Source organism: Erpetoichthys calabaricus, chromosome 8 (assembly GCF_900747795.2).
Source record: "Erpetoichthys calabaricus chromosome 8, fErpCal1.3, whole genome shotgun sequence".
NCBI lineage: Eukaryota > Metazoa > Chordata > Cladistia > Polypteriformes > Polypteridae > Erpetoichthys > Erpetoichthys calabaricus.
The window spans coordinates 166,186,558-166,213,499 of NC_041401.2; the positions used below are offsets into that span (position 1 = coordinate 166,186,558).

Sequence of the window (26,942 nt, forward strand, 5' to 3'; positions counted from 1 at the left end):
GGATTTCTGTCAGCATCTTTCGTTTTCCTCTAAGTCGTTTCCGAGACCCTACTGCTAATGTTGAATTATTCCACTTTGCATGAGTGAATGTGACAAGCTGCTGCACTGGACTGAACGCTGGCTCCCCACAGTTCTTACAGCCATGAGCACCACCTCATCTTGTCCAAGATTCTCTGCTTACAGACTTTGAAAAAATTGCAGATTGTAAGCAACTGAGCCTGACAATTGTCTGTCCATCGTTCTCTAATGATTTTGATTTTAGGTGTACTTCTGTTTTGTGGCCTCACATTCTCATTTGTGTTTCAGTTCCACTCAAGGCTTTAAGTGCCTGAATACAGAGCAGCAAAAGAAGCCATGTGAAGACTATAAGGTCTTATTCATCTGCACGGGAACATTTTGCTCAGGTACTCACAAGTGTATCTACTTCTTCTTCTTCTTTCAGTTACTCCCGTTAGTGGTCACCACAGTGGATCATCTTCTTCCATATCTTCCTGACCTTGTCATCTTGTTCTGTTACATCTATCACCTGCATGTCCTCTCTCACCACATCCATAAACCTTCTCTTAGGTCTTCCTCTTTTCCTCTTACCTGGCAGCTCTATCCTCAGCACCCTTCTCCTTAGCACTCCCTTCACCTCTCTGGCTTTGTCTCCAAATAATGAAACAAAAAAAAAATCTTTTTTAGTGTGAGATCATTTTGGTTCAAAAACATAATTCAAAGTGTTTTTTTCTTAAACAATTTATGTTATACAGGTTCTCATCATAGAATAGCTTTCCTTAAATCTCTTTGTCCCTATTTGTATGTTTGGACTGTATATGCCTGGGATGGAATGAGGGGTTGTCTAATGGTCAGCATTGCTGCCACACAGCTCCAGAGACTGGGGTGCAATTTATATTCCAGTCAGTGTTTGTGTGGATTGTGCACATTGCCCAACATGCTAATGACATGTGTCTGGTTAATTGTATGATTGTGTGAGTGCACCTTAAAGTGGATTTCTAGTTTTGTACTGTAATGTATGTAAAACTAAAGTTAGGTTTAGAAAATGAACACAGAGATGCAGGTCTACAGTTGACCAGCAGATGGCTCTAGTAGGCCTTTTCAGCTGGCTATTAATGTGTGCATTTATAAGCATCTATGGTTATTTTAATTGTTTATATCACCAGATTTATAAGCTACGGTCATCACACCACTTAACCAATGACGGAATTAGGGCGCAGATCTCTTAATCTGACTCCAATTGATTATTAATATTTAAAGATTACTTTTACTGTATATTATGAACTGTTTATACTGTAATCTCCGAGTTACTATTGTTTGCAACACTTTTTTAGATTATATACCCTTAGAAAGCAATATGTCTGTGGCTAATAGTCACCTTTTATATGTAACCTCAGAGGTTAAGCGCCATTTAACTAGCGTGTGCTTTATAGTTAAACCTCAGGGGCTCAGTAACCTTCTTAGTGTTTGTTACATGAACACACACGTGGGCCAATGTGGCAACTCCAGTTCACCTAACTTGCATGTCTTTGGACTTTGGACGAAAGCCACATGGACATGACGAGAACAATCTCCATATCATATGTGACCTGTAGGGGGCATTGCAGCACCCCAAACCCCAGACACAGGCTCCCAGAGACAAGTCCTGGTTTAAATAAAAGGCTTATTAATACAAGCACCTTTCAGGGTAGGCTTCTTGTTAACCACATAATATAATAAAGTCTTCCTCTTTCTTTTTCTTACTCTATCTTCTTGTCTTCCACTCCACCCAAGTGTGCTTTGTCTATCATCCACACTCATCTCCAACCCACCTGGATGAGGCACAGTGACTTCATTTATCTGAGATCCGTGAGTACTTTCAGTGGAAGGGCACTGCAGTGCGCCCTGGCAGCACCCATGGAACCCAACAGGGCTGCACTCTGGGACTCCAATTCCTAGTATGTCCTAGTAACCTGCAAGGTACTAAAGCCCAGGGATGCTTCCACCTAGCATTTTGGGAGAGTTCTTGCATGTTGTTGTCTCCCCCTGATCCTTCCACTGCATCTGGCTCCTGGGTATGGGCTCCAGTCATCCCAGCCAGAACACCAGCCCATACATGGCATCCATTAAACATGCCATTTTCTAAGCATACTTAATCCTGAGCAGGGCTGTGGGAAGGCTGGAACTTTTCCCAGCAAGAATAAAATTCAAACCAGGTACAATTCCTGGGCAAGGTGCCAGTTCATCATAGGGCAAACACATTGACACACACCACATGGACACATTAGTGCCAATGTAGTATCACCAATCCACCTAACCCACATGTCTTTGGGCTGTAGGCGGAAACCAGAATGCCTGGAGGAAACCTACATGGACTCAGGGGGAATGTGTGGTATTTTTATTACAAATAATTGGAAATAAACATTAGTATTTTAAATATTATTATTTTTTATTTTTCAACTAATATGGCATATTTCACAATAACAATTTTTAATTGGCTTCCTGCTAAGGAGAAGTTCTACTGTACCGTACTCCATGCAGAATATGCAGTATATGTAATTAGCAACCAAAATATGTACTTCATTGTAGGGTTTTGTATTAATCACAATTATAATATAAAGAGCAATAACATAAATTTTGTCATAATCGTGTATTTCTACGTTACTTTACAGTATTGAAAATGGCTGAAATGAACCAAAAGCCTGCCTGTCAGTCTAGAACAAGGGTACTCAGCTCTACTCCTAGAGGTCCGCAATGGCTGCAGGTTTTTGTTCCAGCCAGTTTTGTAATTAGACGTCAGGCCTACCAGATCACGAAACTTGGTATTTAATTATATGGCTTGTTAGTGCTCATTCTTCCAAGACAAGTTATTGTCACGTTGTAGATTTTTTGTTTTCTGGGAACCTTATGCATATGTACAAATCCAGAACAGATTTGTACCTCTTGGTCCTTCCCTTCTCTCTTCTTTATTTTAAAACATTTTATTAACACAGATACTTGATGGTGCTCATACAAAGTGTAATCAGTAGGGGGCACCTCTGAGCCCCAAACCCCAGGCCCAGTAATACCCAACCCAGTCACGGGTTCAAATAATGGACTTTTGTAATCCAACAATTAGAAAAATAATGAAATACAGCCCAAAAACCATACAAACAATAAAGTTTTCTTCTCTCCTTCCTCTTCTATTTGAGTCTTGCCTGCTGCTTCCCAAGTCTGACTCAGTCTAAGTGAGGCAGTAGGCTCTCTTTTAAAGTTGTCCTGGGAAATGCTTCCATGTTCCTGTCTCAGTCTTCAGTCAGTTTCGGGTCATACACGAACTAGGGAAGTTCTCTCTTGGCAGTGCCCTCTGGTGGTTCCCAAAGACCCCAAGAGGGCTACATCTCTGGACTCCAACTTCCATGCCACCCTGCAGGTGTCCTAAAGTGGTGTGCTCATTTGCCTGCTCTTTCCATTTTGATCTTCTAGCTAGACATGAATCCTGCCAGCCGAGGTACCCATCCTTTCTTCCTGGTACATATAACAGATTTAAATGGAAGCACATTAGCTGGAGAGCTTGTGGCTCCTTTGTCATCTGCACCTCCTTATTAATCGATGGCCATGGAAGAAAAGCGGCAACAATTAAAACCCTATTGCAGCAGTTTAAAACTGAAATAGGCAATTAAGGGGTCTGAGTCATAATGAAAGAGTTAACTAACACTAAGATCAAAAAGATATATTGAACATCTGGTTAAAGCAAAAACCTGCAGCCCCTGCGGACCTCCAGAACCAGAGCTGAATACCACTAATCTTGAAGCTTAGGGCCATTATGTGACGTTAAATAGCCTGTTGAGTTAGTTTTGAAGACTAGTGGGGGGAAACAAAGGTGCACGTACAGGATGGCTTCTTTTGGGCTGTTATCATCAAAAACTGTTCAATGGTATTTTTGATACATGCAGTCTGAGCAGGTGCCAAAGGATTTGAAATGTTAATGGTGTGGACCAACAAGCAGACCTTATGAGGTTGAACTGATCTTCTGGGCCAAAATGAGAGCAGGTAGCTTGTGCTGTAGGTACTACTTGTGAGCTCAGATAGGCATGTGTGTGTTTCCTTAGTCCTGGTTTAATGATAAGTGGTAATTTTTACAGATGGCACAGTAGTTAGAACTACTGCCTCATAGCTATATGGACCTGGGTTTAATTCCTGCTATGGCTGCTGTCTCTGTGGAGTTTTTATGTCTTCTCTGGGTCCAAATGTTTTTATAAAAGTCATTCAGATTTGAAGAGCTGGTAATTGTAATTTGGCCCTTTATGAGTGAGAGGTCGTGTATATTGGCATGACAGGTCTCCCCATCCAGGGTTCTTTGTTTTCTTGTACCCAACACTTCTAGAAGGGATCTGGATGTTTGTAAACTTTGGACTGAGCAAGTCAGAAATGAATGGATGTGCAAATGCACCCTGAAATGGTTAGGTATCCCACCCATGGATACTTCTTGATCTTCGCTCAAAATAAACATTGCCTTCCCATGAGCCTAAAATCAAGAACAAGTCAAAAAACTGAATGGATGGTTGTTTTATTTTATGCTTTAGATCAATAAAATCTAACTGTCCTTTTGTGTAGGTTGCAATATGAAAATAAATTTAATCAGTCAGGTTTCTTCCTTCATTCTTTCATTTATTTCGGATATAGGCTGTCTCACCCCATGGTTTGATGATGATGATGAAACGGGGATGGGAGATTATGAAGTTCTAAGCTATCTTCTCATGAAGTACCCCAAGGAAACCTGCACCCATCCTTTGGCCATCGAGGCCCAGACTCTATCTGGAGTTCCAGCAGAACAAACTGGCAACATCTTTCAAGTGTGAGTGTGACTTCACAGGGGTTGGGAAGACCCGCTGGAGGTGTCATTTTGGGCCTGCATGGGTAGGTGGGTTTAGGGTGGCTCACCACACCAAGATGTGAGATAGGTGCCTGTTAAAGATGTAATACGTTTAGACCAGGATTGTCAAGTGTCACTTTCCACTTGGGAAGTCTCCTACCTCCTCCCAATGAATTTGATTCTTGCTGGAAATGGTCAAACAAGTATGATCACAAGCTTGGGGGTAATTCAGGTGATCAGCCTCATCCTGCTGCAGTATTGTGACTGCTGACTAGCTGACTTGGTAGAGCCATTGTTTCCCTATGCTCACCCTCACTTGAGTTTTAATAACCAGGACCTGTAAAGGGCAGAGTGGTGGCTCTGAGGCTAAGGATCTGTGCTGGTATCCAGAAGGTTGCCGGTTCAAATCCCCGTCACTGCCAAAAGAGATCCTACTCTGCTGGGCCCTTGAGCAAGACCCTTAACCTGTAATTGCTCCAGGGGTGCTGTACAATGGCTAACCCTGCGCTCTGACCTCAAGGGGTATGCGAAAACTAACAAATTCCTAATACAAGAAATTGTATAAGGCAAAATAAAGAACCAAAAAAAAAAGTCAAAAACGTATTCATTTATCACAGAAGCTGGAGGATGCAGAAAAAGATGAATATGAGTCTCAGGTTTATATAGCTCAATAATCTTCTTTTTTAACTTTTATTGAATTTATTAAAAGCATGTAACATTCCATACAATCAAGTCAAACTTAACAAAACTAAATTCAATTCAACCCCCACCCATTCCAATATTGCCAGGAGTTATGACTATGAAGCCTATTGTTGTGTTGGCACGTGCAATTGTGGGATTGAAAAGGATAGATCAGAAATAGTCTGCTCTGATCGAACAAAGAGGAAGTAAAAAAAAACTGTATTTGTTTCCCATTGTATCACCGTTTAAGAGGTGTTTTCGGAGGAGCAACCGTGTCTCCTTAGGGTGCATTCAGCCCCCCTCTTCACAACATGAGCAGCAGAGATGCAAATTGGCTGGCGCGTAGCACAGGCTGGGGGGTTGGTGAGCGAAGCAAGCAGGGGGCAAATCCCCTTGTGTGTATATATATATATATATATATATATATATATATATATATATATATATATATATATATATATATATATATATATATATATATAGTAATAAGGCGCTATATAACACCCGACCCGGCACAGACTGACGCAGAGGCACGTGTAAAACACACAGGCTTTTTATTTTTCTCTTCAGCCATGGGGCACACCTTCCCCGTGTCCCACAGGCCCAACACAGTCCCAAAGCACTTAAATACAACACAAATAGTACAACACTCTTCCTCTAGCACCACCACTCCTCCCAGGTATCCTCGTCCTCTTCCTCCCGATTCTAGCTCCTGAGTGGTGGATGCTGGCCCTTTTTATAGCCCACCCGGAAGTGCTCCAGGTGCTTGATCACCTGTGGCTAATTGCACTACCGGGCGGGGCTCTAGAGGTGTCCATAACGGCTCCAGGATCTACACAGCACCCCCTGGCGGCCACCCCAGATCCCCACAGGGTTGTGGAGAACTCTGTCTCCCATGGAGCACTGCAGGAAACTGAGGCACCAACGTCACCCAGGGAGGCTGCTACCAAGCGTCCCAGGGGAGGTACTGAGGAGCCCACGGCTGCTCCCCTGGAACATATGCAGCAGGGGCGTCCTGGCCGGGCATGGGACCCAGCCCATTACTATATATATATATATATATATATATATATATATATATATATATATACATACATCAGACACCAGATAAAAGTCCAAATGTTATTTTATTTATAATAACAATGTGCACAAAGCACCCTCCACTCCACAATACTCCAATAAATACTCCACAATCAATACAACAATAATCAATCCTCCACTCCCAGCAGCTCAGTCACCCTTCCTCCCAACTCGGCTCTCTGCTGGGATCTCCCAGAGTCCTTTTATAGTCCCTGACCCGGATGTGCTTCCAATCCCTTCAGTCCATGTGATTCTTATCACTTCCGTGTCAGATTAAATCTCTTCTTTTCTTCAGCCCGGAAGTATATCATTTCTTCCGTTCACATGACTTGGAAATACTTCTGGGCTATACGGAAAGTACAAGTTCTTGGGCCTCCCTGCAGCAGCCCCTGGCGGCCCCCACAGTATCCAGCAGGCCTATGATGAAAGACTCCAAGTTCCATGATGCCCTGCTGGAATTCGGGGCCCCTCCATGTTGCAGGGATGGCTCCATCTGGCGGCTTAGGGGTATTGGCCGGGATAAACTGTCAGCAATCCCTCACAATATATATATGACGTCCGAGGTTCGATTCCCGAGAGGGAGTGCAGTGGAGTGTGTACACCTGATGAGCCCAGAATGAGGGCGAAACACGTGTCGTGTACTCTTCGCATTTATTTGACAGTAAACTATTTCAACCATTCTATGATCTGCTCTTCACAAACTGAGGGCACCGTGGCAGATGTTAGCAGATTGCTGGCCAACCACAAAGCGTTACCTGGTAGGTAACCACCCACACTATCTGATTGTGACACAGACTTCGAATGCCGTGAATATAAATATATATATATTGTAAGAACGCTAGGGGTTGCTGTCGTCCCTTAAACCCAACACACAGAAGTTTAGAACACAGGGTAAAAGCACCAAAAACTATTTTAATGCTTCTTCCTTTAAGCAGTGCCTCCTAAGCATCCCAGCCACAGTAAACAGGCAAGTGAATACACAATAACAATCAAATATAATTCTTCTCCCCTCCACACCTCCCAGCAAGCTCTGTCACACTCCTCCCAACTCCAGCTTGCTTGCTGGGTCTTCAGCAGTCCTTGCTGAAAAATGGTGCTGTCCTTTGGATGAGACAAACATCGAGGTTGTGACACTCTGTGGCCATAAATGATCCCTGGGTGTCCTTCGTAAAGAGTCCTGGCTAAATTGCCCACCTCAATCTAATCATTCTGACCCTTTAATCATCCCCTGTCTCTAACTGACTTACTATCTTTCACCCCTTCACCACCTAACAGCTAATGTTTGGTGAGTGTACTGGCGCAAAAATGGCTGCTGTCGTATCATCCAGGTGGGGGCTGCACATTAGTGGTTGTTGAAGTGGCTCCCCACTCACTTTGTAAAGTGCTCTGAGTAGTGAGAAAGTTGCTATATAAATGTAAAGAAGTATTATGATTGTTATTATTTTTATTTAAAAGGCAAAATTGTAGAATGAAGGATATCAGTTTGAAGGACCAGGAAATTTCCATTGATAGGCAAATAGCAATTTTAGGGAAAACTCCCATAGGCAAGACAGAGGAAAGTGACACTGATGAGAGGAGGAGAACTTGTGGGGAGAGGGGAGCAGAAAGCACTAACAGAGCAGCAGCAGGACGACAGTGATCTTAGATCTTTAACATCTCTTCTTTCCTTCTTATAGCCACGATGCGACATTTGGCTTTGCTTGTGTCAAAAGTGAGCAGAAAGGCACCAGGTGTGGGGACTTTAAAGTGAGATTCACCTGCCCGGAGGAGTCCTGCTCAGGTAGGTAGGCCTGCACTCTGCTGTAGCTGATGCCTCTCATTGCTTCATCATACGTTCTTAAAAATTAGGTTTCGTGATGGCATTTGTTTGGGCTGTGTGGTTCCTCGTAGATATATATGCAAATTGGTACTTTTGGCTTTGAAAGATTCCTAATATGTGGACAAAACAGGAATCTTTAGTGTATACTAAGTCACCTAGAAGGATACTGACATGTCAAGAAAACCTGAACTTAGCCTGTGTGTGGCAAGTGTCCTTTTAAAATTAGGAACCCACTGGTAATTCATGAACCTGTAATCTATACATGGCTATTTTTGGAGCCTGTTATGCATCTAAATAAATAAAAGTTCTTTCTGGAACCTTCATATGGACGGTTCTTTTGAGAACCTAAAATTGTTTCCCTATGGCGTCAGTCGGAAGAACCACTCTGGCACCTTTATTTTTAAGAATGTAGGGCCAGAGTCAAGGTTATTCTGCAAGGCTAATTTCACCTACTGTGTGTCCTGCTAAGGAAGCCCTTGTTGCGGAAGTGTTAGATAATTAAATCCAGACTTGTGACCTCACTGAAAGAGACACATAGGTACAGTTCTTGATTAAATTTGCAATCACCACATATTGTCCAGTGAAAACAGTTAATGATGATGTCCTCAAATAATTGTTTGTTAAAATACACAAATACTAGCCACTCTCAGAATTGACTGAATTAACCAATAGAGTTTAGCTGCAGATCTCCAGAGCTCCACTCCATTGAGGAGTCGTCACCTTACATTATACGTCATTGATAACACCTGCTACACCTGAATTAAGAATAGGATTGGGAGAGGTTATCTGACGCAAGTCAAGTAAACCAAATGACAAACCACTGTAATCCAGTTGGCTCTCTGGTGGAACCACTGAATCACAGAGCTGTGATTGGCTGTCTGGTGGAGCTACTTAATTGCAGAACTATGGAGGTTTGCAGCTGGACCCATGTCGAAATAACTGTTGCATAAGCCAACGTATACATGCATTTGAATAAGTATGTGTAATTTCTGTGAACAAATGAAAAAATATTCATATTGAACAATCACTTTAATTGCAATTATTCTAATAAATAACAATAGTAGTAATATACTAATGATAGCAAGTGTCAACTATAATGTACTCGAACATGCATTATAAAAATGAGTGTGATAAAGCAAATAGTAAAAATGTTACATTACAAGAGGTTTGATGTCACTTTGAACTAGACATGAAAAAAGCAATGACACAGTCAGCTATAGGGGTGCACGATTATGACAAAAATATTCATATTTCAGCAAACATATTCCTACTTTTTTTTTCCCCAAACAAATGTTACTTGTAAAATAAAACATCCATCCCACCTCCTCTCACCATTCCCACTGATTACTCAATTATTTTGACCTCTTTTGTAAGTCACTTTGGATATAAACATCTGCATTTCAGGGCACCATAATGTTTGGGACGACTGGCATCACACGTGTTTGTGATTCCTCAGGTGGGTTTTGTTGCTTCTTAAGATACCTCAGCTTGGTTCTACCCTTGGCAGTCTGTAGTTTCCTTTGTTCAACATGAGGACAAGAACTGTGCCAATGAAAGTCAAAGAAACCATTATGAGACTGAAAACAAGAATAACATAATTAGAGGTGTTGACAAAACCTTAGGATGACCTGAATCAACTGCCTGGAATATCATTAAGAAGAAAGAATGCACTGGTGATCTCAGTAATCTCAAAGGGACTGGTAGGCCAAGGAAGATGACAGAAGAATCCTCACTGTGATAAAAAAAAAAAGCCCCAACACTTGTCCATCAGATCAGAAACAGTTTTCAGGGGGCCAATGTGAATGTGTGTCAGACATGACTATCAGCAGAAGACTTCGTGAACAGAAATTCAGAGGCCACATTGCAAGATGCAAACCATTAGCTAATCATAGTATGGCCAGATTACAGTTTGTCAAAAAGGATTTAAAAGAGCCTGCAAAAATCTGGGAAAAGGTCTTGTGGACAGACGAGACAAAGATGAACTTGATCAAATTGACAGCAGGAGCAAAGTGTGGAGATGACAAGGAAACACCCAAGATCCAAAGCAGACCACCTCATCGGTTTAGCAGGTGGTGAGGGTGTTATAACTTACTCATATATGGCTGCCACAGGTCCTGGCATACTTTTCTTCATTGATGATGGAACTACTGATGGCAGTTGCACAGTGAATTCTGTGGTGTATTGAAATATCTGATCTGTTCAAATTCCAATAAATGCCTCCAAACTTATTGGATGACGTTTCATGTTACTACTGTAGATAATGACCCAAACATACTGCTGAGTCAATTGAGGCTAACTGAATTAGATGCCAGAATGGGCCATTTGAGATCCAGTTAATGTTTGTGGAATTGTACAGCTCATTGATGTTAACACAATTGGGCTTCTTAATGGGCTGTTTAGATTCAGTTTTTAGTTGTGTAACTGATAGTCTTCTTTGGGTTATTTAAGGTTGAGTTGTCCATACATACAAACATACTGCTAAGGAAACACAGGAGTGTTTCAAAGCTGAAAAATGAAAAATTGTAGAATGGTAAAGCCAGTCGTCCAATTTAAATCAACCTTTGCAGGCCTTTCATATGCCAAAGAGAAAGGTTAAGGGGACAAGCCCCCGAAACAATCAGGAGCTGAAGATGGCTGCATTAGAGACTTGACGGAGCACCAAAGAAGACCCTCAGCACCTGGTGATGTCTGTGAATCGCAGACTTCAGGCAATCATTGCATTCCAGGGATATGCGACAAACTCCTAAATATGACGACTTTAATAGACCTGCCATTGCTGTGTCCCCAACATTATGGTGCCCTGAAATGAGGAGACCACGTAGAAGAAATGTTGTGTGACCAAAATGTACGCAAATCCCCTTAAATGAAAGTCAGCTATGTGCACAGCGTCTGAATTGTTTGATTTGTAATTTTAAATTGTGGAGCAGAGGAGTAAATTAAGGAAAAATGTGTCTTTCTCCCAAACATTATGATGGGCACTGCAGTCCTGAGAGTGGTCTGACAGCTCGGTGGGGACCTTCCCCTTAACCTCATCTCTATGTATATAAAATCCAACATCTGTCTGTCTAAACTACTTAACGGATTTATATCGAGTTTTTTCTATAATTTGTATGAACATTCCGGTTGATTTTGCAACTTCTATCATCACGCTAAGAATCATAATTTGCTTGCAGGAGTGATATCTTTCCACTAATCTGAGCTACAGGCCGAGGGGAGAGGGAAGCGTAATGTCAAGAGTAGGGAGCTGAGCAGGGCCCTCCTCACTGTCCTGTTTCACTACTACGCGGGCATAACTGCTGGGATGGCTAGTTGTGTATAAAACACAGAACTAACAAATTCATAAATAAAATAATAATAGCTCTTTTTAAGTTGTACAAGAAATGTATATAAAACCGTATATTCTACTGAGTTTAAAGAAGGCAACACACAATCTAATGCATTTCTGGATACATTACAGATACCACAAATAGATACTTTTAGTGCTAAGGAACTGGATAAACCTCTGACCCTATCAGAATTACAAGATGCTATAAAGTCACTTCAAGGTGGGAAATCAGCAGGCCCTGATGGCTACCCTATAGAATTTTATAAGAAATTCTCCACTCAGCTAGCTCTCCTCTTATTGGCAACATTTACAGAAGCTAGAGACAATCAAATTCTACCTCAAACTTTTCGTCAAGCATTAATCACCGTTTTTCCTAAACAAAATAAGGACTTGTTACAGTGTGCATCATACAGACCAATTTCACTTCTGAATAATGATGTTAAGATACTCTCAAAAATTATAGATAGAAGGATGGAGAAAGTGCTGCCTTCGGTAATATCACAGGATCAAACTGGATTTATTAAAGGCCGACACATATCTTCCAATCTTCGACGCCTGTTTAATGTAATATATTCACCAGCAAAGTCAAAAATCCCAGAGATATTATTATCATTGGATGCAGAAAAAGCATTTGAATATGATTGAATGGAATTACCTTTTCACTGCATTGGAGAAATTTGGGTTTGGCCCGAATATTTGTGCATGGATCAAACTACTGTACACCAGTCCATAAGCTTCAGTCTGTATTAACAACATTTGTTTAGACTACTTTAAACTAGAACATGGCACCAGACAAGGATGCCCCTTGTCACCACTGCTGTTTGCAATCGCCATTGAACCACTGGCGGTCCACTGTCAAAATTCTTATCAGATAAAGGGGATCATCCAAGAAGGACTGGAAGAGCAAATTTCTCTATATGCAGATGATATGGTTTTATATATATCAGACCCAGAAAACACTGTGCCTGTAGTTTTAACAGCACTTTCAGATTTTCAAAAGATCTCTGGTCTCAGAATTAATTTAAATAAAAGTATACTCTTTCCAGTGAATTCACAAGCATATAATATCAGATTGGACACCCTTTTACCATAGCAGATCAGTTTAAATACATAGGGGTAAATATCACAAGTAAACATAAAGCTCTTTATCAACAAAATTTCACCATCTGTATGGAAAAAATTAAGCAAGACTTTCATAGATGGTCAACCATTCATCTCACTCTAGCCGGAAGAATTAACGTTGTTAAGATGAATATCCTTCCTAAGCTTCTTTTTTATTTCAAAACATTCCAATATATATCAATAAATCATTTTTAAGCAATTAGATTCAACCATAATCTCATTTATTTGGAGCTCAAAACATTTACGTATCCGAAGAGTGACCCTACAAAGACCTCAGGCAGAAGGTGGAATGGCTCTACCTAATTTTCAGTTTTATTACTGGGCAGCAAACACACAAGGCATAAAAACCTGGACACAAAAAAATGAACATACACAGGCCTGGTCCGCAATAGAAGTAAAATCCTGCAGCATTTTTTTATATTCCCTGCTCTGCGCTCCAATAAATGCAAGTTATCGCAAATATACTAATAACCCAATTGTGCTTCACTCACTCGGAACATGGAACCAAATTAGAAAGCAATTTAAGATGGAAAATCTTCTATCTGTGGCACCCCTGCAAAAGAACCACCTCTTTCAACCCTCGCAAACATATCCAGTTTTTAATATCTGGAAAAGATCTGGGATTAAATTGCTCAGAGATCTTTATATAGACAATATCTTTGCATTCTTTGAACAATTACATTCCAAATTTAACCTTCCAGCTACACGTTTCTTTCACTATCTTCAAATTAGAAACTATGTCAAACAGAACCTGCCCAATTTTCCTCATCTCGTACCCTCCACCATGCTGGAAAAAATATTGCTCAACTTCGAGGACTTAGACACCATTTCTGCAATATATAAAATTTTATTAGAGTCCCTTCCTTTCAAAGATCCAACAGGACAATGGGAAAAAGATCTCTTAATTAATATATCAGAAAAGGAGTGGAAGGTAGCAATACAGAGAATTCACTCGAGCTCCATATGCGCAAAGCATAGAATTATTCAACTCAAAATTATATATCGAGCTCATCTGTCTCGCTTAAAACTGTAAAAAATGTTTCCAGGGCAAGATCCAACCTGCGAGCGCTGCAACCAAGCTCCTGCCTCACTGGGTCACATGTTCTGGGCCTGCACCAAATTAACAACATTTTGGACCAAAATTTTTAAGTGCGCTTTCAGACTGCCTTGGTGTCACTATCCCTCCTAACCCATTAACCGCTGTGTTCGGTGTTCTTCCAAATGGATTTGAAATGGAGAAGGACAAGCAAACGGTGATTGCATCCACTACACTTTTGGCACGCAGACTGATTTTGTTAAATTGAAAGAATCCTAACTCTCCTCTTATAAGTCAGTGGGAAACCGATGTTTTATATTATTTGAAATTGGAAAAAATCAGATTCTCAGTTAGGGGATCTGTACAGAATTTTTTCAAAACCTGGCAGGATCTAATCAATAATATTTTAGAATAAGAAGAAATAATTATTTCCGCATTTCTTTTCCTTCTCCATTTATCTTTTTTTGCCCTATTAAATTCAGTAATTTAGGCATGTTTACAAGCCTTAAGTTTTACTCCTTTGGCCATGCTCTCCTTCTCATGGGTGGGGTTAGATTTGTTTTCAATACTATGTTTTGTAAAAATTGATCTATATGTACCGAATGATTACAATAAAATTAATAAAAAAAAAAAAAGAAACGTATGGCACAATTATTAAGAAACATTTGTGCATCTGTTTTTGTAATGCAGTAAATACATTAAATTACTGAAATTTCAATAATTTTGAAGGAAAAATTAAGTATAGTAAAAATATTCCTTGTTTTTTTTTAGCGCAAATGTCACTTCTTAAAAAACATCCATCCCACCACCACTCACCATTCCCCCCGATTACTAGATTATTTTGACCTGTTTTGTAAGTCGCTTTGGATGAAATTGTCTTCTAAACAAATAAATGGAAATATATTGCAGTTTCCTCAGACCTACAGTATATACAGTGCCCTCCATATTGTTTGGGATAGAGACACATTATTCCTTGATTTACCCCTCTGTTCCATAGTTTAAAACCAAGAAAAAATGTGTGTTCATCCTAAACATTATGGAAGGAACTGTAGTCCAGGGGTTGGTCCTACAGCTGTAGCATCAGCGGGGACCCACCCCCTTAACATCATTATACAGTATATAAAACACAGAAGTAACAAATACATAAACAAAATGCGGTACCTTCATGGCCACAGGAACATCAAGGGTCATGTAATGGATGCTATGGATGAAGTCATTTGACAAGATGGAGAAGGACTTTACTCATTTAAATACTGAGAGCAAGAAGATCAATAAATAACACAAGTCAGCATCACCAGCCCAGAAAAGGCTGAAGGTCTGGTATACAAGTAAAAAATTACTAGTGAACAAAGACACAAAAACAGACAAAGACTTACTAGTTAGCAGAGGTGAGAGTCTGACAACAGTAAATAAACAAGAACAAGCAGACATGAAGAACTTTAACATGAGCATCATTTCTTCAGTGTCACTGCCTTGCAGATCCAGGAGACATGTTTTCAAGTGGGGGCCCGGTCACTGACAGCACATGTACATATTCTGTCCGTGTCTTTTTTTCCACTTACCCTGAATGTCTCTTGCATTCTCTCAAGACATGTCTGCTTGGTTAATTAGTACCTCTAAACTAACATAATAGGAGTGCGGGACTGGCATTGGACTATGGGCACTGGCAGCTTTTGATCCAGTTGGGTTTAGAAAATGAATGAATGCTTGAGCACAAGTATATCAGATGAAGGGCCTCCCTTGTCATCTATAAGTCCCCCAACCCTCATGTCACATGACTGCTGCATTACAGAAATACAAGGCCCAAGGGGGGGAATTAAACAACAGATATTGTGTGAATGGAGTGGCCAAAGACAGAGTTCTGAACAGATTGTGACAGGTTAATGAGCTTCATAAATCTCTTTGTGACAGCACTCACAAGACAAGGCACTAAATGTATATGATTTTACAAAGCTTTGTGAGAGTGCCATAAATGCAAACTGAAGTGCTCTGTAAAATAAACTCACCGCACTGTTAAGAAGGCAGCTCAGTGGTTAGTGCTGCTGCCTCCCATGTTCAGAAACCCAGGTTCAAATTCCAAACCAGCTGGTTTATGTGGGGAGCTTGCATGTTCTTCCCATGTCTGCCTGCTACATTAGTTTTACTCCTTTATCTCAAAGATGTGCAGATTTGGCATATTTGGAACTCTACTGTGCCCCATGATGGAATGACTACCCCATCTGAACGTGGTGTCTCCATTGCATCTGTTGTTCTGGACTCCGAAACCTGCACCAGATGAGTGGGTCAGATAACGAATGCAATGTAAATGGTTTGGTGCTATGAGCAAACTAACTTTGAAAAGCACTATATATATATATATATTTTTAAAGTTCTTACTTATATTACTCAGGTTGAAAGGCAAAAGGTTCAAGGGTAACTTTATTTGTCATTCAAAACCACACACAACAGAACAAAATTATGTGCAAGAATAGCCAAGAAAAATTAACAAGAATATTAATGAGAATAAACAATTGAGAATCACCAACATACTTGATACTTACTTTATTTACTCTGACCACAACAGGGTACCACGTAACCCTGAACACCAGACACAACTCCACCTTACACAGTTTAGGTATAAATTAAAGTTTGTTTATCTTCCTGAGATACGTTCACAGCCATTCTTTAACAATCCAACACTGTATTTGATTTAATAAAGCCCCCTTATCCTCTTCCATTTCATTTCCCTAATCCACATGAGCTCTCACCCTCTGCCTCCTGATTCTCCTCCTGGATGAGGCAGGGTAGCTCTTAAGAGTGCTTGCCGGAAGTACTTCTGGGTCATACAAAAGCTAACCATTATAGTGATGTCCATTCTTCACAGTGCCCCTAAGGACCCCAACAGGATCACCCTTAAAGGACTACAATACCCAGGAAACTCTGCGGGTGTCCATACTGGGTTCCAGCCAAGGTTGCACTGCCACCTTTTGTGATGGGGGACATTAGTCGATTCATCCCTTGTCCTTCCATTATTTGATCTTCCCAACTAGGACAGAAGCTAAGGACCATCCCGGCGGGGTTGTATCTCTAATTTTGGGTTTCATCTATTATGGTGTCCCTGCCAGGTAGGTAGTCATTCCTGACCCCAGTCGGGATGCCAGTCTATCCAATCCGACAATTACAGTACAAATACTCTACAATACTGCATAATTCACCACATACATGTAACCTAATAGCCAAGAAGAGTACTTAATATTGCAAATAGAAGTTAATACTGCACTATATTAATGGACTAGCATTGTATTTATAGACTTATCATTATTTAAGAGCTTACTAGCTTGTGAAATGAAACTTGTATGAAACTGTATACTTCAGTTCCACTTGCTGGAAGGCAGAAGGACCAACAGTCCATTATGAGGTGAGTGTGGTCCCTCATAATGTTGGTGGTCCTGTTTTTGCAGTGTTTGCTGTAGAGTTCCTCAATAGGGGTGGGGTGATTTCCCTGTGATATTCTCAGCTGTTCACACCACTCTCTGCAAGAAAACCCATTCTGGGGCATTGCAGTCTTGCTACCAGACAGAGATGCAGGTGGTCAATACACTCTCTATATTTTCTCTGTAGAAAGTGGTATTATCATTCTTTATGCACCACTGGAAGTGCAGTCACTTCTGTCCTTTCTTGACTAAGGAAGAGATGTGTTGTGTCCAGGAGAGATCATTTGTTAACTCCACTCCCAGAAATTTTGTGCTCCTGACTGACTGACTCCACACCGGAACTGTTAAAAAAAAGGTGGTTAGGGTTAGGGTAAGGTGGGTGGCATGGTTCTTCCTGAAGGTGACAGTGATTTTCTTTGTTTTACCAACATTTAGGATTAAGTTATTTTCTGACACCAGTCCACTAATTGTTGTCCACAAATCGTCATCACCACTGATGAGACCTGTGACTGTTGTGTCAACTGTAAATTTAATGTTGTGATTTGTGTTGTACCTGCTGCAACAGTCACATGTCATCAGGGTGAAGGGTAGAAGGCTCAAGAAACAGTCTTGAGGAACACCAGTGCTCAGAAGGATGGTGTTTGATATATTGTTTCCAACTTGGACTGACTGGGCTCTTTCCATGGGTAAGTCTAATATTCAGTTGCAGAGTAGAGATTCCTGGCCCAGGAAAGCAAATTTGTTCACGGGATGCTGAGGAATAATTATATTGAATGTGGAGCTGAAGTCTAAGAATAGCATCCACCTGTTTGTGTATTTATCCTTCATATGTGCCAAGCTTAGTTGGAGTGCAGTGGCTATGGCATCATCAGTGGAGTGGTTAAGACAGCAAGCAGAGTTGAGGGGATCCAGTATGGGGAAGAGTTTGGATGTGATATGTGCCCTGACCAGTCTCTCAAACTACAGTACTTCATCATAATGTGACTGAGTTCCATATTCATTGAGGCATGTAACAGATGAATTCTTTGGTACCAGTATGTCAAGAGGTAACTTTGAAACATGATGGAATGACAGCCTTGTTTAGAGAGGTGTTAAAGATATTGACAGCTACGTGTGCTAGTTGGTTACCACATTCCCTGAGCACACTCTATGCAGGGTCCTCTGAGGGGTGAATTTCCTTGGAGGTGTGTTTTGGGGTGCATCAAACTTTCTGAAATTGATGTTACATTTGTTTAGGAAGTCCAGCCTTGTTCTTGGGAAGGGAGATGTAGGCTTACAGTCTATAATAGTTTGATTTCCTTGCCACAGACTTCTGAAATCTTTGGGATCTTGGAAATGACTCTGGATTTTCTGTTTTGCTACCCTGCTATATCCCAGTTCAGGTTGGCTCTAGCTGATCCAAGGGCTGTCCTGTGACCGGATTTAAAGCCAACATTACGTGCTTTCAGTAAGGCATACACCTTGGCCAGGGTTTCTAGTTGTTGCATGTGGTGATTTGCTTTGCGATAGTAACATCCTGTATACATCTACTTATATATCGTGATACAGTTTCAGCATACCGCTCCGCATTAACATGCTGGTCAACAGCTGCAGCCTCCCTAAACATGTCCTAAAGCAGTCCCGTGGCACTGAATTGGCTTTTCCTGGCCAAAGGCTTATCTGCTTCGCTAAAGGATTTGTCTGGGTCAGAGAGGCCCGTATGCAGAAATTCGTATAACAGGGAAGTGGTTTGAGGTGCCAAGGTGGTGGGGAAGGACTGCTTATATAAAACACTGTGTGGGTGATCTGTGAAATGAAATATTCAGTTCTTCATGCAGTTCTTCTCACATACTGACTGATTTGGTTGCCTTTGTGACGTCTTTTATTCATTCTGTGGAGGTTATAATGCTCTGGATATGAGATGAAGCGCATGCCCAGTTGTTGAAATCTACACAGATGTGATGCTCTTATCAAACGCTCAGCTTATTTAACTTTTGCTTTCTCATCATCTGCCCTTTATGAGCTGTACACTCCAGCATGAAGGATCTCTGTACATTTAAAGCACTGTAAACACATCGGGTGGCTTTGTTTTGCTGTTTTTATATTCAGTTTCTACAGACTGCAAGACAGGTTGGCTCAACAGTGACAGCCCAGTGGAGGACGGGGACATCGAGACTCTCATGCGGCTTCAGATGACTTTCCCAGGAAAGGTGTGCACAGCCCCCATTTCCATTGACGTGCAGACAGTGGCAGGGGTGCCGGCTCATCTTACGGGGGACATCTTCCAAATGTGAGCATTCTGGTTTGTCTTTTCTTTTACTTCCACATTAAAAAAGCAAACTAGGTGAGAGTGATTGGTACTAATTTATGTTATTTAGTTTCTTCATTGTAACGCAAAACATTTTGTAGACCACCAAACATACAGAGACAGACTGTGGTGAAACAAGTTTGGAGTCCGTGGTGGTGCAGAGTTTTGAGAAACAGAGCACCTCAAGCCCAATGTGCAAAGCTGTTTGGCCGCGGGGTGTTAAGTTAGGAAGCTAGCAACTTGCTTGCTAACGTGCAAGCAAAACTGGGTCAGCTGTTGATGCTTCATGGATCAAATTTGCAAAGCACCTGCTCCCACAGAGTATAAAGGAGCCTGAGAAGAATAGACAAGCGATTCAAAAAGGAAAGAAAAGATTGGAAATGAAAGGAGGAAGAAAATCAAGATTGTGAGTTTTGTCACCAGGGGAGATCATGAGATCAGGTGCATAAACTGGTGCAGAGGACAGAAGGCATTGCACTTGGGAGTTGACCCTGTTGCAAGCAAGAATAATGGCACTCTTGGGGTAGGATCGTTCAACTGAGCATCCAGGGAGCAGGAGAGGCTGAAGGGCTTTGAAGGATTGTCCTACAGATGCCAGAGTGACGGTGGTGGGATACTGAAGCCGGGCTTGGGTGTTCCAAGATCTCTACCCAATTGGGAATTTTTGGCTGGACTTGAAAAAGGCTGTTCATTCCTTATCCCCTAACAGCTTGGCAGAGCTTGGACAGTTTAGCAAAGAAGAACCAAAAACACATGGCCGTGTTCAAAAGTGTCAAGCTGACAGAGACCTGAGCACACACACTCAAGGCTGTCACATCTGCCAAGGGTGCATCTACTAAATACTTACCTGACGGGTTATGAATACTTATGAGTTCAGTTATTTTGTGCTTTATATTTGTAATTAATTCTGACCTCTTGGCTGAGATCTGTTTTCGCTTTGACATTACAGAGTACTAACTGTTCAGTATGAAAAAAATGAAATCCTTTATGATTTCATGCTGTATAACAAAAAATATGAAAACTTCCAAAGAAATTAAAACTTTTTATATGGGCTGCATGCAGTATATATTTAATGAGTTTATCTTGTAATGTGTTATTGAGTGTCTTAAAAGACACAATTAAACAAAATGTAGTAGAAGTATTATTAGTGAATAAGGATGTGTTGCCTTGTAAAGTACTGAGTGAGTGCTAATTGTGTAAGGAACTGTACAAGATTAAACTTCAATATTTCCTTGGCTTAGTGGCATAGTAGTTGGTGCTACTACTTCACAAAGCCTGAAGAGTATTGGCCTGGGCACTGCCCGTGTGACGTCTGTATATTCTGTTCTGGTCTGTGTGGCTTTTTCTCTTCTAGATAGATAGATAGATAGATAGATAGATAGATAGATAGATAGATAGATAGATAGATAGATAGATAGATAGATAGATAGATAGATAGATAGATAGATAGATAGATAGATAGATAGATAGATAGACTTTATTTGTCCCCAAGGGGAATTTAGAACTTTACAGAAGCGTGAGAAAGAGAAATATATAAATAATATGTAAATAATATATAAATAATAAAACAAACAACAGCACATAAGAACTTTTGGCTGGAGAACTGCTGCAATCAGTGACATGGCTATAGGTAGGAGTACGGTGAGTCCTGCCCAGATGTTCATTTGAAGGTGTTAACATTTGAATAATGTAGGTCCAACTTGTGTCTGAAAAAGGAATGTTGGTTCAGAATTACTTATCGTTCTGTTGTTGAGTTTAGAAATGATACAACCATTCCTAGGTGGTATGGTGGACAAATTCAGTCAGTTGTTCATCAACAACAATAACATTTATTTGTACAGCATGTTTTCATACAAATTATGTAGTTCAAAGTGTTTTACAAGATGAAGAAAGAAAAAAATAAAAATAGGATTAGGCAATGCTAATTAACAAAGAATAAAGTAAGGTCCGATGGTCAGGGAGGACAGAAAAAGCATTAAAAAATTCCAGAGAGCTGGAGAAAAAAAAAACAAAATCTGCAGGGGTTCCAAGCCCCCATCAGGCATTCTACCTAACATACAGTAAATGATCTCAATCAGTCCTCATGGTTTTCAGGCTTCACATGGAAGAACTTGATGATGATGGTCATGTGGACCTCTGGCATTCAATCCGTCAATGTAGGGACTGCACAGTGCTTTGATCGGGTGGTGGTGGAGCAGATCGCCACCACAGAAAACCAGACAAACAATAGTAGAGAAAGTAGGGGTTAGTACAGATTTTGGACCCACCATCAATGATAATGATAATTAAATTCATATACAGTATATTAAAGTTACACTAAAATGAAGCTATGAGAAAGTCATGTTAAAGTAATGGGTTTCTAGCAGTTTTTTAAAGTGCTCCACCATATTAGCCTGAATTTCTATCAGTAAGCTATTCCAGATTTTAGGTGTTGTAACAAAGACGCTATGTGAGCACCCAACCTGGCACAAAGAGTCAGGGAGGCACGCGTAAAAATAAAACAGATTTATTTTTCTTCACTGGTGGGACACATCTTCCCCGTGACCCCCACAGGCACAACACAGTCCCCAGTACAGCAAAACACCAACACACACAGTCCTCTCTTGCATCCCCACTCCTCCGTCAAGCTTCGTCCTCCTCCTCACGACTCTGGCCGCTGAGTGGTGGTTGCTGGGCCCTTTTATAGTGCACCCGGAAGTGCTCCAGGTGGTTGATTGCCGAGTTCCGGCTGCACTTCCGGGTGTAGCGAATACGCTGCCCATACAGGCTCAGAAGTCCCAGCTGCAGCACCCCCTGGTGGCACCTGCAAGACCCAACAGGGCTGCACCCAACTCCAATTCCCATGGAGCTCTGTGGGAAACCGAGGCACTGCTCCAACCCAGGGGGAGCGGCCATCTAGCGTCCAGGGGGAGGTATTGCACAGTCCATGGCTGCTCCCCTGAACAGATAGATAGATAGATAGATAGATAGATAGATAGATAGATAGATAGATAGATAGATAGATAGATAGATAGATAGATAGATAGATAGATAGATAGATAGATAGATAGATAGATAGATAGATAGATAGATAGATAGATAGATAGATAGATAGATACTTCATTAATCCCAAGGAGAAATTCACAAATATATTTATATAATAACGAAGGGGCATCCCGGCCAGGCATGGACACCGGCTGTCCGCCACAGTGCATAACAGCAGAAGGCTGCCTCACCACTTCTTTTAAGTTTAGCTCTTCAAAGTCTGGATCACACTTATCAGCTTTAATAGTAATGTGTTTGCATCTCCTTCATAAGTCTCCAGACCCTCTTTTGATTTACCACTGTCTGATCATAAAAGATGAAAACTGTCCGGCATTAATTAACATCCAAAATACGTTTAAGATGGTTCTCCACAATAAATAAATTCCACAGTACCAGGAGCAGTTCATGACTTGCCATAAAACGTAAAAGTTCATCCAACTTATTTAAAAGCAATCAAACATTCAAACTTATGGGGTCAGGCGAGTTCTGAGTCCTTTCCAGCTTACTTTTATTCTTGTTCCATATTCTTTCCATCTTTGGATGAGCTGCTTCTGCAATAAGGTGATGGGAAACATTTAACCTTTTCCTCTTTACGAGCTCAGAGTCTCATTACATTCTCTGATGTTATAGACATAAAAAGCCATCCGATTCTTCCAAACCTCTTTGCTCACACTGTAATAACTTTCAAGTTCCCATCTCGTCATTTGATATACGATGACCACTGAGGTCATCAGCAGCAGATCTTCAATTAAAAAATTCATTGAAGATTAACAGTAACATGCCGAAAGCCACATCTTAACATTATCATTAATAATAATTCCCAAAACACCAAGGGAGAGAGCTCCTGCAAAAGGCCACCACTTGCGTGGCACCCAGGATAAAGTATTTTCTTTACAAAGTTACAAGTATTGAGGATAGGTACTTTATAAAGTAGAGAGTGATTAGGAATGAAGTGGAAGAATCTCATAAAGAATTATCAAGTAAATGGGGGCTTATACCTACTTGTGGACTTTCTTTCCTTTTTACAGTGCTTTCAAATGGTAATACATTTTCTGTGTCTCCCCTGACCAGCTATGACAACATATATGGCTTTGCGTGCATCAACACCCAGCAGGAGGACCAGACCTGTGAGGACTACAAAGTGAAGCTCACCTGTCCTGCAGATTTTTGCCAAGGTAGAACTTCAAATCCCAACTAGAGAAATGATGTGAAGCCAACATAAACTCAGAGGACAGATATTCATGGGTGCTGGATGGATAACTGGAGAGAATCTATCCACCGCTCCTTTTCTCATTCAACAATGTGTAGATTTGATAGATGATCCTCCCTTAGTCCCCTCACATGCCACACACTTATTTTGACTTTCTCAGTGAAAATCTTGCAGGATGACAGTTAAGCCTATTCTTTAAGTAGCTTTGGTTTTATGATTTTATATCTGCATGCTTTGCTTGTACTTGTTCTTACAATTACACACCCAAGGAGATTTACTTAGTTTTTTAACAATGACTTCAGGAAACTGACATAACTAAATAAGTGGAATGAGATATAAAAGGTATATCAGGTAAGCAAATTTTTGTTTTCTGACTGTTATATGTTTTATAGATTTTTATTTATCAAGGTGCTGGAGAATGGTTACGTGTTGCATGTTGGCTGAATGTGCAAGTAAGAATTTCATTTTAGGTTTTACACATGAAAATATGACTACAGTTACTAATATTGTCAGGTCTGGTCATCGTGATTCTAATGTGTTGTGTAAGTGCTGTCCATGGTTCTGACTACCGCCAAGTAATTTATGCAGGTTCCTATCATCCATGTCATTCACATGCTGCTCCACTCTTTATTGTTGTGTGGCCAGCCCTGTGTTCTTTGTATCTCACCTCTGCATGTGGTGACCAGACATCCCATATTTGTACCCTGCATGCATTTAAACAAAACAACTTCACTCAACATTACTCTTTATGTCACAGCCTGACCTGAACAGTACATATGAATACACAGCTTGGAGATTTTTTATCTGAGAGGCGCATTAACTGCCCATAATAAGAATATTCTGAAAATATTTTGTTTTTCTGCATAAATTAGTTGTACGTTGTGTCTTCAGTGCTGGATTAGGCATGTTATGCACCTCACTGTATAGTGCAGATCGGGTAATGACATGGACAGGCATCCCGAGTACATAACGCTGAACTCTTGCATCAGAGACTCTGTTGTTGTGTGTTAGTGGTAGTGATAGGACCTCATGGGATGCAGAGAGAGATGAGGGGCTTAAGGTATTGTGGGATAAGTAATGCACAATCTCAGAGTATTAAGGCAATTTTATTTCAGGGTGGCACAGTGCTTAGCCCCACTGCCTCACAACTTAAGTCCCATTTTGGCCAAAATAATCAGTCCAACATAGTTGGCAGTAACCTCCCTAGTTCTCAGGGACACTTACAAGACAACTGCATCATTCTAATCCACTCAAAACATGTTCAGTTTCTGCTTACCCATTGACTTCAATGCATTTTGTTGAGTTCACTGAAATTCTCAAACTTTTCGCTAGTCACTATATCATTCATAAATAGATATATCATATACTAAATAGGCACTATATGATATGTGATAGACAGGAAAAACATTGTATAATAGATACACAGATAGAGAGTAAGTATTTGATTTGTCCCAAGAGGAGTATTAACTTTTTCAAATGTCAAGTTACACAATTGACTAATCAGGCCTCATCTGAAGTGGAGATTGCAGTCTAAATGTTTTTAAAAGGCATGGCAATGCTGCTGTATTCATTGCTAGCATCCATGAAGTGATCAGGAGAAGAGGCACAGTTAAGAGGAATGGAAAGATCGTAACTGAGCAAACGCTGACCAAGTGCCAAAACTCTTAAGTAAGAACTGAAAATCAAAGTCAAAATAATAAGTAAAAATCTTTAAGGTATCTTTCACGAAAGCACAAAGAGGTTTTGTACATCCACAGTTTTGGATAGCAAAATGTCATCAGGAGCAACCTTTTATCCCGTTGTCACCCACTATTATAATTCTGGATTGTCACTAAGGAAACAAATAAACAAATAGCAGTGCCCATAAAAAACACTGAAGCAATGTAATAATAGTAAAATAATAATAATACATTTTATTTATATAGCGCCTTTCCCATGCTCAAGGCACTTACAGGATATAAGAAGAACGGCAGGGTATACAGTATATAGCGTTGTACAAACCAGATAAATAAATAAAGAAGATTACAACAGTGAATTCGGAGAAAAAAAGCTTAACAGACAACATAATTGATGGTCTCGCACACACATACAGGTTACATGAGCATCTTGACAGAGAAGTAAACTGAGAGAAGGGTAATAAAGTCAAGTAGAGCTAAAAGCCTTCCTGAACAGATGAGTTTTGAGTTGTTTTTTAAAAGAATTCATGGAGTCCGCTGATTTAATTAATTTCGGTAGGTCATTCCAGAGTCTGGGCGCTATACAGCTGAAGGCCCTGTCACCAATGGAGTGTAGATTAGTGTGGGGCACAACAAGATTGCCAGAATCAGAGGACCTTAGTAGGCAGGCAGGCACATAGTGATGGAGAAGGTCACTGATGTAGTTTGAGGCGAGGTTATTTAAGACTTTGTAGGTTATTAGTAGGATTTTATATTCGATTCTGTAAGACACAGGGAGCCAGTGAAGACGGAGCAGGATGGGTGTGATGTGCTCACTGCTTTTAAATTTAAAAAATATCCCTTTAAATGGCCATGAAAAATGAAATATGAAACATCATTTTAACAGCTAGAGATGGTAAATAGAAGAGCGGCCGGGCTGATTACAGGACTATGAGATACTGTATGAATTATGAGGAAAGACTGAAGGAGTTAAACCTTTTCAGTTTAAGAAAACCAGGATTAAGCGGTGATATTATTAAAGTGTTTATAATTGTAAAAGGAATTAGTACAGTGGATTCAGACAATTACTTTAAAATTAATTCTTCAGTAGGAACATTATGACCTACATGGAAATTTGTTGATTGTAAATTTCAAGTAAATAGTACAAAGTGTTACTTCATGCAGAGAACTGTAGACACATGGAAGAAGCTACCGAGTATTGTGGTGGACTGTAATACTTTGTGGAAATTTGACTTTATGCCATTTCGGGGAAATCAAGTGAACCGGATAGGCAAACTATGTTGGGCTGAATGGCAGGTTTCCATCACAGTTGTTCTTATTTTCTAATATTCTGACTGTTATATTTCCTATAGCTTGCTGTATGTGCCTTAGTTGCTCACATTTATTTATTTACAGCAACTTCTGTTAAACTCTATGTTGATCTTTGTAAGATCCAAAG

General features: G+C 40.5%; 1 protein-coding gene across 1 annotated transcript in view; it reads left to right on the forward strand.

The window, feature by feature from the left end:
• si:dkey-205h13.2 (uncharacterized) overlaps positions 1 to 26,942 on the forward strand; it is a 57,844-nt gene that overhangs the window by 29,086 nt on the left and 1,816 nt on the right. The window contains exons 6-10 of the mRNA XM_028808275.2: positions 307 to 404; positions 4,642 to 4,813; positions 8,269 to 8,372; positions 19,396 to 19,576; positions 23,690 to 23,793. Of these exons, the coding sequence (XP_028664108.2) occupies positions 307 to 404; positions 4,642 to 4,813; positions 8,269 to 8,372; positions 19,396 to 19,576; positions 23,690 to 23,793 (659 nt within the window). The remainder of the gene's footprint in view (positions 1 to 306; positions 405 to 4,641; positions 4,814 to 8,268; positions 8,373 to 19,395; positions 19,577 to 23,689; positions 23,794 to 26,942) is intronic.